Source organism: Chenopodium quinoa, unplaced genomic scaffold (assembly GCF_001683475.1).
Source record: "Chenopodium quinoa cultivar QQ74 unplaced genomic scaffold, ASM168347v1, whole genome shotgun sequence".
NCBI classification, from domain to species: Eukaryota; Viridiplantae; Streptophyta; class Magnoliopsida; order Caryophyllales; family Amaranthaceae; genus Chenopodium; species Chenopodium quinoa.
The window spans coordinates 4,138,110-4,148,598 of NW_018745523.1; the positions used below are offsets into that span (position 1 = coordinate 4,138,110).

Consider the following 10,489-nt stretch of genomic DNA (forward strand, 5'->3'; position numbering starts at 1 on the left):
CCGATAAGGTTCGGGTACCCGTAAATTCGGATACCCGAAAATACGGGTACCCGAACCAAATATCCGAACCGAACCAATAAGCTGATTTTTTTTTGGGTCTTTTTATTTATTTAAAACCTGCTTTGCAATTCGTTTTTAGATGCTTTTTAGTTTTTACTAGTGTTTTTTTTTTACTTCCTATTTTTTGAACTATAACAATTGAACTTAAATACACAAATAACAAAAATAATTACAACTATCGCTGTCTTCCGCTTTGGCAACCTACCAGTCCCTGTCCTTGAGGCTGATGCCTCCTCACCTCTCCTACTTGGCTGCCTGAACTCCTCCTTGTACCCACCTGCTTAATAATATTTTTGTCCAAACTTCCACCTGTTTTTCTAGTATTAATTATTGTTATTAGTACTATGATTTTTTTTGTAACAAATAACAGCCTAATAGGCTGATATTTAAACCTGAATACACATATAACACAACACTCAACCCGATTACAAATGAACAAATACTTGATACAAACATACTGTTTCTTTAAAAAAAAAAGTCCATAGTTAACAATAATAAACCAATACATAACAAAAAAAAAAGTCCATAGTTTATAGTTTTAAAACAAAAACAGTCCATAGTAATCATATTTCATAAAATACTCCAAGCCTTCAATGACTTCCGGCCTTCAATACAATCACCACCAACCTTCATGATTATAAGTTGCTGCCTCTAATCAATTAATCATCATCAACAAAGAGAGAGTGTTCCTCACCAAGAGGTAACATTTCTTCAAAAAAAAAAATTAAAAAAAAGTTAATGAATAATTAACAAGATAATGAGATTAAAAAAAAAAAAGAGAAAATATTTAAATGTTACCTGATTCAATTTTTTCCATATCTTCAAGTCTCTCCTCAAGTATAAGAGGACCTTGAGATGTACGTAACCAATCTTGTGCACAAATCAAGGCTTCAACCATCTTAGTTGAGAGTGAGCTGCGAAATGAATCAAGCACTCGACCACCGGTGCTAAAAGCTGATTCGGAAGCGACTGTTGATACGGGAATGGCAAGTACATCTCTAGCCATGAGAGCTATTGTTGGATACCTTTCACCATATTTTTTCCACCACCCCAAACAATCAAAGCTTTTTCCGGCGGGATTAACTTCTCTATCATCTTCTAAATACTTGGCCAACTCATTTTTCCCTTGTACTCCAACACATGAACCCACCTGCCTTTCAAACTCTAATTCCGCAACATCTACATCAGAATCCATATCTTCTACTTCCTCCGAAAAATCAGAAGTTTTAGGGAGAATAGACTCATTTGGAGGGTTTTCAGAAATATAAAGTTCATACATGTCATTCAGAGTTTGCATCACTTTATCACACAAGTACTTAGCTTTTTCAGAATCATATTGTTGATTAATTTCCCATTTAGTATATCCCATTTTCCGCCTAGGATCAAGAATGACAGCAATATACAACAAGAGATTCACATTATCAACATTTTCCCAATACTTGTCATGCTTTTTCTTCATTCCACTAGCCATTAAACTCACCCCCGCATCATTACTCAACATTTTTTTCTTGATTAACTCACTAATCCCAACAAGTTCTTGTAAATACACATTAGAGTTGATATACAACGAGCCGGAAACTCGTAGAGTAGCATCATAGAATATTTTAAGTAAAGGAAGAAAAGAGGCAACACGATCCCAATCACTAGGTTCAGGCACCCCGCCTGTCTTAAGTAACTCATACCTAAATTTACCACCATCTAAACATTCAAGCAAATCAAAAGCCCTACGATATGCCAAAGCACCTTCCATCATTAAAAAAGTGGAATTCCACCTAGTATCCACATCTAAACAAAGAAAACGTTTTGACTCCAACTTTTCTTGTTTAACACAACTCATGAACTTTTTCAATCTAGCACCCGATGATCTTACATACCTAACAACACAACGAATTCTTTTTATTGACACATCACTTTCTTTAATCCTTCTTTAACGGTTAAACTTAATATGTGAGCACAACATCTCATGTGTAAAAACCGACCACCCAAAACTAATGTCTTCCAACTTTCAAACCTTCTTTTCAAATATTGAATGCCAACATCATTTGAACTTGCATTATCTACAGTGACAGTCATTACTCTAGAAATACCCTATTCAAGTAGACACTTTTGGACAGATTTACCAATTGTTTCACCAGAGTGACCAACAATTATACAAAAGTTAATTATTTTTTTATGCAATTTCCAATTTTGGTCAATAAAGTGAGCGATTAAACACATGTAATTCATATTTTGGCAAGAAGTCCAAGTATCAGTGGTGAGACTTATACGTGAAGTGCACTTACTAAAAAACTTTTCAAACTTTTTTTCTCATCCAAATAAATCCTAAAACAATCTCTAGTCACTGTCCATCGAGAAGGAATAATGAAAAAGGGTTGCGTTACCTTCATAAAGTTGCGAAAACCTTCATGCTCCACCGTTCTAAAAGACATTTCATCCATGATCACCATCTTTGCCAGAGCTCTCCTACTATCTTCTTGATTGAATTTCCACAGCTCAAGTCTACCTTTTTTTTGATCCACGAGATTCCCATCAAGAGTTTGTTGACTAAGGGACAATAGTTGCTGATTTTGATCAATGTTTGGGGGGTATTCCTTACACCGCTTTATGTGGTTCTTCATGCCGGAGGTACCTTGAAGTGATGCACAACCAATGAATGTATGACAATAGATACATTCAGCCTTGTTTTCTCCATCCTTCTTTATAAAATGCTCCCAATGAGGAGAGCGCCTTTTTCTAGATTTTTTTGAAGTTTCACTTAAGGGGGAAGCAGCATCAGCAGGTTCAGAAGGTTGGGTTGATTGATTTTGCTGGTCAAAGGGGTCATTATTTTCCGTCATTGGACAAGGGTCATACTCCCAAGGCTCGGGAGGAGGACATGGAATTGGAGGAGCTTGACTTGTAGCCGATGAGTCTTCCATATTCCCACTACTTCCAGATTCCATACACTCCTACAAATGAAAAAAAAACAAATAAGTTCAATCATGTATACACAAATAACAAGAATGAGTCATAGCTATATGAGGGTTGAAAGGGTGAACATCTAGGACATATGTCTATTAGAAACAAACAGGACAAAAACTTTTCCACGTCACACAAATACACAATCATAAAATCTTAGACAAGCAAGTGAAATAAAAAAAACTATTGGTACAACTACACCATATAATCACTCTGTGAGCCTTGCAGTACCTTAGGCAAGTATTACTGAAAATGAGTCCAAAAGATGATGTACACAGCCACACAAGTTACTGTTAAACCAAATTCCAGCTGACGAATATTACTCAATTCTGTTAAACCATACATTGACAGATTAACCTGAGTAGAAGCAACTAGATGAATCATATTGGACTACATGATTATCATATTGGACTACAATAAATCTTAAAACGTTTTCTTAAAATGCTTGTAATTAACTCATGTTATAATAAATCATATTGGACTACATGATTATCATGTACAACTCTATAGATGCTCAACACACAGGAAGCCATCACACAACACTATAGATGCTCAACAACATTAGTACACAGCAACTATAGATGCTTAGCAACATCACACAACAACATCACTCTGAATCCTTGTTTTTTCTCAACAACCTTATTTCCACATCAAAAACAGAAATCTCACCTTACTCACTCATCTAAATCTAACAGACACAACTTGACAAAAAATAATAAAAAAAAACCTCAATTCTGAAAACCATAATAAGTACCATTCCTCCCAAAAAAAACAAAAAAAAAAAGATTAATAGTACCACAATAAAAAATCAGGAAAAAAAAACAATTACAAATACGAAAAAACCACAGATAGTCAGATACTATAAAATATAAATTACCTCAACAGTGAAAGCTCAAAAGCCGCTTCAATGGAGAGCCGAAGTACGCTTCAATGGAGGAGATGGAGGAGTGAAAGCTCAGAGCCGCTTCAATGTAGGAGATGAAGGAGTGAAAGCTCAGAGCCGCTTCAATGGAGAAGTCGAAGTACACTTCAATGGAGGAGATGAAGGAGTATAGGTGTATAGCTCAGAAGCCGCTTCAATGGAGAAGTCGAAGTACGCAGAGCCCTAAATTGAATCTGCGATCTGTGAAATTAAAACAAGAGCTTAAGTTTAATTGAATTTAATCAATTCATTGCAAATAATTAGATCTGGCAAAGGGATAATTAGTTAATTACCTGAGGACATTAGGAGATGAAGGAGTAAAAGCTCAGAGCCGCTTCAATGGAGGAGATGAAGGAGTGAAAGCTCAAAGCCGCTTCAATGGAGGAGATGAAGGAGTGAATGGAGAATGGAGATTAGAGAACCAGAGGCAGAGACATTAGAGAAGAGGAGGAGAGAGAGGGGGATGGAGGCTGAGTGAAGTGAATGACTGAGAAATGAGAAAAGAACGAAGTTTAGGGTTTTCACTTTTTTGTTCTTTATTTTTTGTTTCTTTTTTTCTAAAAAAACTGACATTTTTCATTTGAGATTTCGAAAAAAAATATTTTCGGGACATTCGGGTACCCGAAACAGTGTTAACGGGTACCCGTTACCCGAACCGTTAAATTCTTATCGGTTTGGTTACCCGACCCGTTTTCTTTAAACGGTTCGGGTACCCAATTTTTCGGTTCGATTACGGTTCGGTTTTTTGATTTTTCGGATAGTTTTGCATAGCCCTACATTAAGCACAAGCAACGACCTTATCTTGCTTTAAACACTGAGCTCTTTAAACTGCGAAATTAGTCAAATAAATCCCTGGATTGCGGGGACGTCACTTATGAACTCGGGATGACGCTTCTATACGATGCCTGGATCTAAGATGCGTCATGAAAATTTTGCACTAACAAACGGGGCCTTGAAAAATTGTCCTAGCTATAAATATATCTTATATATGTCATATAATATTTTTAAGAAATATATATTTGATGTTTAAAATTGTAAAAATTCTTAAATGGACTTGGTTTACTCTAATTTATTGTGGATCACTAACATTTAGAGACACTAGGCTTGTTTTATTAATTAAATAAAGTCACTATATTAAAACAAAGGTTATTATGTTGAAATAGAAGCCATTTTAGTGTTATAAAGGCTATAAGAGGTTAATTTTTATTTTTTATGAATTTTTTTATGTACTAGTCAACATGAATAATAAATGTCACCATGTTCAACGTAATGTCGTACTTCAGGCTCATAATAATACTACCACTGATTTTTTTTAGTTGTAACTTTAGAATATTTTATATCTCACAAATAATACCCCAAAGTTACAACTAAAAAAAATTGAAGTAAATATTAAAAGTCACATAAGCTTTAATAAATGTTACTATGTTAAAAAAAAATAAGGTTAATATGTTAAAATAAGAGGTTACTATGTTCAATATGATGTCAGTTGTGACGTATAAACATTGGGTTCACAATAATATTATTGTGGACCAGGTCCAAGCAAAATTAAATTTCTAGTTAAAATTGCTGAGAATGCAATATAATGTTATTTCTTTTATGAAACTTTATACTACCTCCGTTTCTTATTATGTGCAACAAAGGGTATTATTTGTGAGACATAAAATATTTCTTTGTTGCACATAATAAGAAACGGAGGTAGTAGAAGTTTTTTTAATTTAAGAATCAAATAAGTGAGTACTCTTTGATTACTAGTTTACTATGTACCATTAAAGAGCCTGCACGACATCATAATTGAGTTAATGATCCCAAACTATTGGTGATATGATTTTATTATTAATATAAAATTTTGTCATTTATAAAGAAAAGAATATTTTAATCAAAGAATCAAATTTTTCAGATATTTTTTTTTTTTTTGAAAAGTAAGATACATTGAGGAGCTTAGGTATATTTCTTCTCGCAAGACTGTGACCTAAACTATCAAAAAGTAAAAAATAAGAAAATTTACTATCTAAAAAAACTATATCTTGATGAGTCGAAGTAGAGTAGCCGAGAGAGGCAACATAGTCTGCTACCCGATTGCTTTCCCGATAGATGTGTCTTGCCTGAAAATTCATAAAAGAATCCAAACTAGCCTTGACATCCGCCATAAGAAGTTGAAGTTTCCATGGACAACTGAAATGACCCTGCAAGATATTAATAACAGTAAGATCATCACCTTCAATAAAAATATTAGAAATATTAAATTCCCTAGCAAGAAGGAGGCCATTTTAAAGGGCGATAGCTTCGGCAAGGAAGTCCGGACAAAAACTTAAATTATAAGTTTGACTGATAATATGATTCCCCAGGTGATCTCGAATGACCATACCTGTAGTAGCAGAATTCTAATAGGAACATAGAACCATCAAAAGTAATCATACAATGTATACTTTATTAGGCAACTAACTTAGGTAATTTCAAAATATAATACTTAGTTAAAAGATATAATCATAATACCTATGAAATCTCAAAATTATATGTTAGAAGACCATTGACTTTTTTTTCGTCATTAACTTATTTTCAAAACCATATTTTTTGTCATAACCAAGACTTTACTTAATTAAAATAATGTGATTACTTAAAACAATCCATTATTATTACTAATCACATAATTAAAATATTCTTAATTATAGCTAGCTCGGTACTATATAATGTACAAGCTATTGCAAACATTTCTTCATCTTCCACTTTTCTTTCACTCTACATATCTTAATTGACTACACAAAACAATACTTTTATAAAAAATGGCTATACTACAAGCCCTTTCTAGCTTCACAATCTTACCAATGCATGTAATGTCACATGCAAAACCTAATTCCTTCAATATTTGTTATCATCAACCAATTTCTTCTAAAAATCACCCAATCTCTCTATCACAGTCGTCCAATTTTAGCCTCAGATGCTGCCCACCACATCGTTCCTCACTTAGGCCTCAACAATGTTTACCGAATCAGTAATTATTCCTCATCTTTTAGTATATTACTTATATTTGTTCACTACAATCATAATTTAAGTTTTTTCTTTATTATTGTATATATATTCGTAAAATACTTCGTATGTAATAGGAGATCAATTGGTGAAAGTCATAGTTTATACGGAGTAATATTAGTTATTTCACGTTTTTGGACACTCTTAATAGTTTCTTCTTGTTTGGGTCCAATTTAGTCAAAATTGGGCCTGAGCACTAAATGATCCAATTAAAAGCCCAAGGTCAAGGTTCAACTCTCCAATTGCTCAAAAGTCAAAAGTCAGCCCACAAAGTAAGCCAATTGGGCTAAAGCCCAACCTCTCCAAGTATGACAAGGTATAAAAGCCATCATATTAACACATTCAAAAGGAGATCAGATACATTATCACATACACTGATTATTCCAATTCATATGCTCATTCTTGCATTGAGAAATACTCCACAAAAGCCTCAAGCTACAAACTCTCTTGCATAGTGTCTTCCTTTTTACACATTGTACTGACTTTAGCATCGGAGGGGCCTTCCTCGGAAACACCCCCGAGGCTAGTTTACGTGTGTTCACTGTGCAGGAAACCTTCGGCCCAACACAGCTTGGATCGAATCCAGTCTTCTCCATTTCAGTGGACCTTCGGCAAGGTCCCATTGTTTTCAACCGAAACAATTTGGCGCCGTCTGTGGGGAAGACTTTCAAAAATCTTTAAGCCAAATTCCTAACCAAGATCATCTTGCAATTATCTTAGCAGCCATGGCTAAGAACCGCAAGAGCAAAAGCCTCCGTCAAGGAGCGGGCGAAAAGCCTAAAACCCCTACACCATCGCCCACGCCGGACCGGAACTCTCCCAAGGGTGCCGGCTCGGGGGGAGGATCACACAAGGAGGATTCCCTATCTCCTATAATGCATGACTCTCAATATAGGCCGGACCACTCTCGGTCTAGCAGGGGTCAGTCTGATCATAGGACATATTCAGTGTCCCGAAGCCAACCATCGGCTGCACGGCCTCATGCCCACACTCGGCCGGGGACCCCTTTGACGGGGCCCAGTTCGGAAGAGGTGGCAAGAGCGCTGGAAGTACTCATGGAGGCAATGAGGGCACAGAATATGCCACCGCCTCGTGATCGAACTCCTCCGCATACCCGGCATCAGCGGAGGAAGTTAGACCATGACGGTGGGAAGCTTCCTTCCTTCCGGGAACTGGAAGAGTGGGAGGAGGATTCTTGGAAAAATGAAAAACAGAGGAAGAAGAACTCTCAATTATTTAAAGGATCCTCATCCTCAAGACCAGCAGCGCATAAGAGCGGCAGCTCAGCTTCTCGGCCAGAATCTACTCGCCGGGAACCCGAGACTGCTCGCAGAAGCGTCCTTGACCGACTCGGCGGCCAGGAACCGAGCGTGCGTAGTCGCCTCTCGTTCCCTGCAGCCGAGGCCCAGACTTCCCAGCCAGGGACGAAAACCACTCCTACCTCTCTAAGAGGGCGGAGCGCGGTCCCTTCGGCCAGGAACAAGGGCAAGGCCATTATGCTTCCCGCTAGTTCACCATTCGAGCAATGGATACTGGAAGAGCGCGTACCCACGGTTAAAATACCGTCGCATATCACATATGACGGGACCACGGATCCGAAGGACCACGTGGCCTCGTATGAGACTCATATGCATCTTTGCCCCAGATCCGAGGCGACTTGGTGCAAATATTTCCCAACCACTCTCAAGGGGGTCGCGCAAGCGTGGATCTCCAAGGGAGTAAGGCAAGGCTCCATAACAGGTTGGGATGATCTGTCCTCCAAGTTCAGGAGCAAGTTTTCCACGGCAAACCGCCGAGAAAAGACTACCGCAGAGCTCATGGGTCTGCAACAGGGGGAAACCGAAAGCCTCCGAGACTACCTGACCCGTTTCAGTAACGAGTCATCAAGCGTCTCTCAGCTGGACCAGGGGCTAGCTGTTTTTGCAATGCAGAATGGCCTTCAGCCAGGAAAATTCCTAGACTTTATGGTCATGCATACCCCGCAGACCTTGGAGAAAGCTCTTAGTGCTTCGGATAAGTTCATCCGAGCCGAAGAATGGAATAAAGCAAAAACCCAACCTCAATCCGGGGGAGGGAAACAGAGGCAAATACCCTTGTCTGAAGGCCAAGGCCATAAGGCAAAGGGAAAATCAAAGGCCTCGGAGCCATCTTCGGCCAGCGACCTAAAGAAGGACAGGTTTGCCTCATACACAGGCAGATATGAGTCCTACACTCCGCTCTCTCTTCCACGCGCCAAAATTTACAGTGTGACGAAGGAGGAGCAGAGTTACCGAAAGCCGAGACCACTCCCAGAGTGGTATCAGCGGAAAAATAAAAATCAGTGGTGTGAGTTCCACGATTCTTCGGGCCACAACACTGAGGAGTGTATCCAGCTGAAGGACCAGATAGAAGACATGGTCCGGAAGGGATACTTGAAAAAATACATCGCGGATCACCGCGAGAAAAAAGAATCCGAAAGGTTAGCAAAGGACCCTCGGCAGGACCTTGATTTCCCTCGGAAAAACAGTAAAAAACCGGAGGGGAAATTCCCTCCGATCAATGTTATCTCGGGAGGAATATACTCTCGGAGGGAGCACAAGCGTCACCTTAGAGCTTTGACTCACCAGGTGAACAACGCTGACATTCAATCTCCCCAGTCGCCGGTGCCGAACATGACGTTCACAGCCGCCGACTGCCGGGGGATTACGTTTCCTCACGAGGATCCGTTGGTGATCATCGCCACGGTGGCCAACCACGACGTCAGTAAGGTCCTTGTTGACGGTGGCAGCGGAGCAAACATTCTGTTCCGAAAGGCCTACAACCAAATTAAGCTGAAGCCCAAGCACCTTACGCCGGTACCCTATCCGGTATCCGGGTTCAATGGGGCTTCAACTTATCCAGATGGGAAGGTGACACTTCCTGTCACCATCGGTTGCGATGAGGCAGCCCGGAACGTCATGATTGAGTTTTTGGTCATCGACGCTCCTTCAGTGTACAACGTGATTTTGGGGAGACCCATAATTCACGAGATCCAAGGGGTCGTCTCAACTTATCATCAGCTGATGATTTATGTCTCAGACGCCGGCTTCCCCGAAAGGATACAGGGCAACCAGAAGGACGCCCGAAGGTGCAACTACCTCAAGCCATCCAGTAGTCGCCCAGATAACGACAAGGATGAGGAGGAGAAAGAAAAAGAAAGAGAGCCAAGCACAAAAAAGCCGAAAGGCCTAAGTGCTTCGGCCCAAGGATCAGTGCCCAGAGAAAAAGGTCCCGAAAGGGAAAAGGTTGACTCTTCATCTGAGCCGAAAGACTCAGAGAGCCAGCCGAAGAACACAAAGACTGGGACACCTGCTGACATTGGCAGCAGACCAGATTCTGAAGAGTCCAGTCCATCGGCAATGGACATGGACCAACAGACTGAAACAGCAGAGTTGGCCGAAGGAGATGCTGAGAAATGTGTAACAATCGGGATGGACCTTGATCCTAACACCCGTTGTGAACTTATTCAGCTCCTGCGGGATAACAGAGATGTGTTTGCTTTCTCGG

The 10,489-nt window shown here is 39.4% G+C and overlaps 1 protein-coding gene across 2 annotated transcripts; it reads right to left on the reverse strand.

Annotated features, from left to right (window-relative positions):
- Positions 1-162: 162 nt before the first annotated feature.
- On the reverse strand, positions 163-4,699 carry LOC110715524 (zinc finger BED domain-containing protein RICESLEEPER 3-like). 2 transcript variants are annotated; one of them, XM_021894106.1, is made up of 5 exons: positions 4,234-4,699; positions 3,896-4,141; positions 2,442-3,008; positions 859-1,267; positions 163-769 (listed from the first exon to the last, which is right to left on the reverse strand). In XM_021894106.1, exons 3-5 carry the CDS (start codon positions 3,000-3,002, stop codon positions 720-722), a joined length of 1,020 nt encoding a protein of 339 aa, XP_021749798.1. In that variant the 5' UTR covers positions 3,003-3,008; positions 3,896-4,141; positions 4,234-4,699; the 3' UTR covers positions 163-719. The 2 variants fall into 2 exon arrangements, with proteins under 2 accessions (XP_021749798.1, XP_021749799.1); XM_021894107.1 differs by lacking the exons at positions 3,896-4,141; positions 4,234-4,699 and having other exon boundaries at positions 2,442-3,872.
- Positions 4,700-10,489: the final 5,790 nt, after the last annotated feature.

What these genes read in the sequence shown, in the direction of transcription:
- LOC110715524 (XM_021894106.1), bottom strand. Translation starts at nt 3,002, where the DNA reads ATGGAATCTGGAAGTAGTGGGAATATGGAAGACTCATCGGCTACAAGT. An exon ending in GTTTTCGCAACTTTATGAAG is followed by an intron (nt 1,268 to 2,441) that starts GTAACGCAACCC and finishes GATTTTTCGGAG; the next exon opens with GAAGTAGAAGATATGGATTC. An exon ending in TATGGAAAAAATTGAATCAG is followed by an intron (nt 770 to 858) that starts GTAACATTTAAA and finishes TTTTTTTTGAAG; the next exon opens with AAATGTTACCTCTTGGTGAG.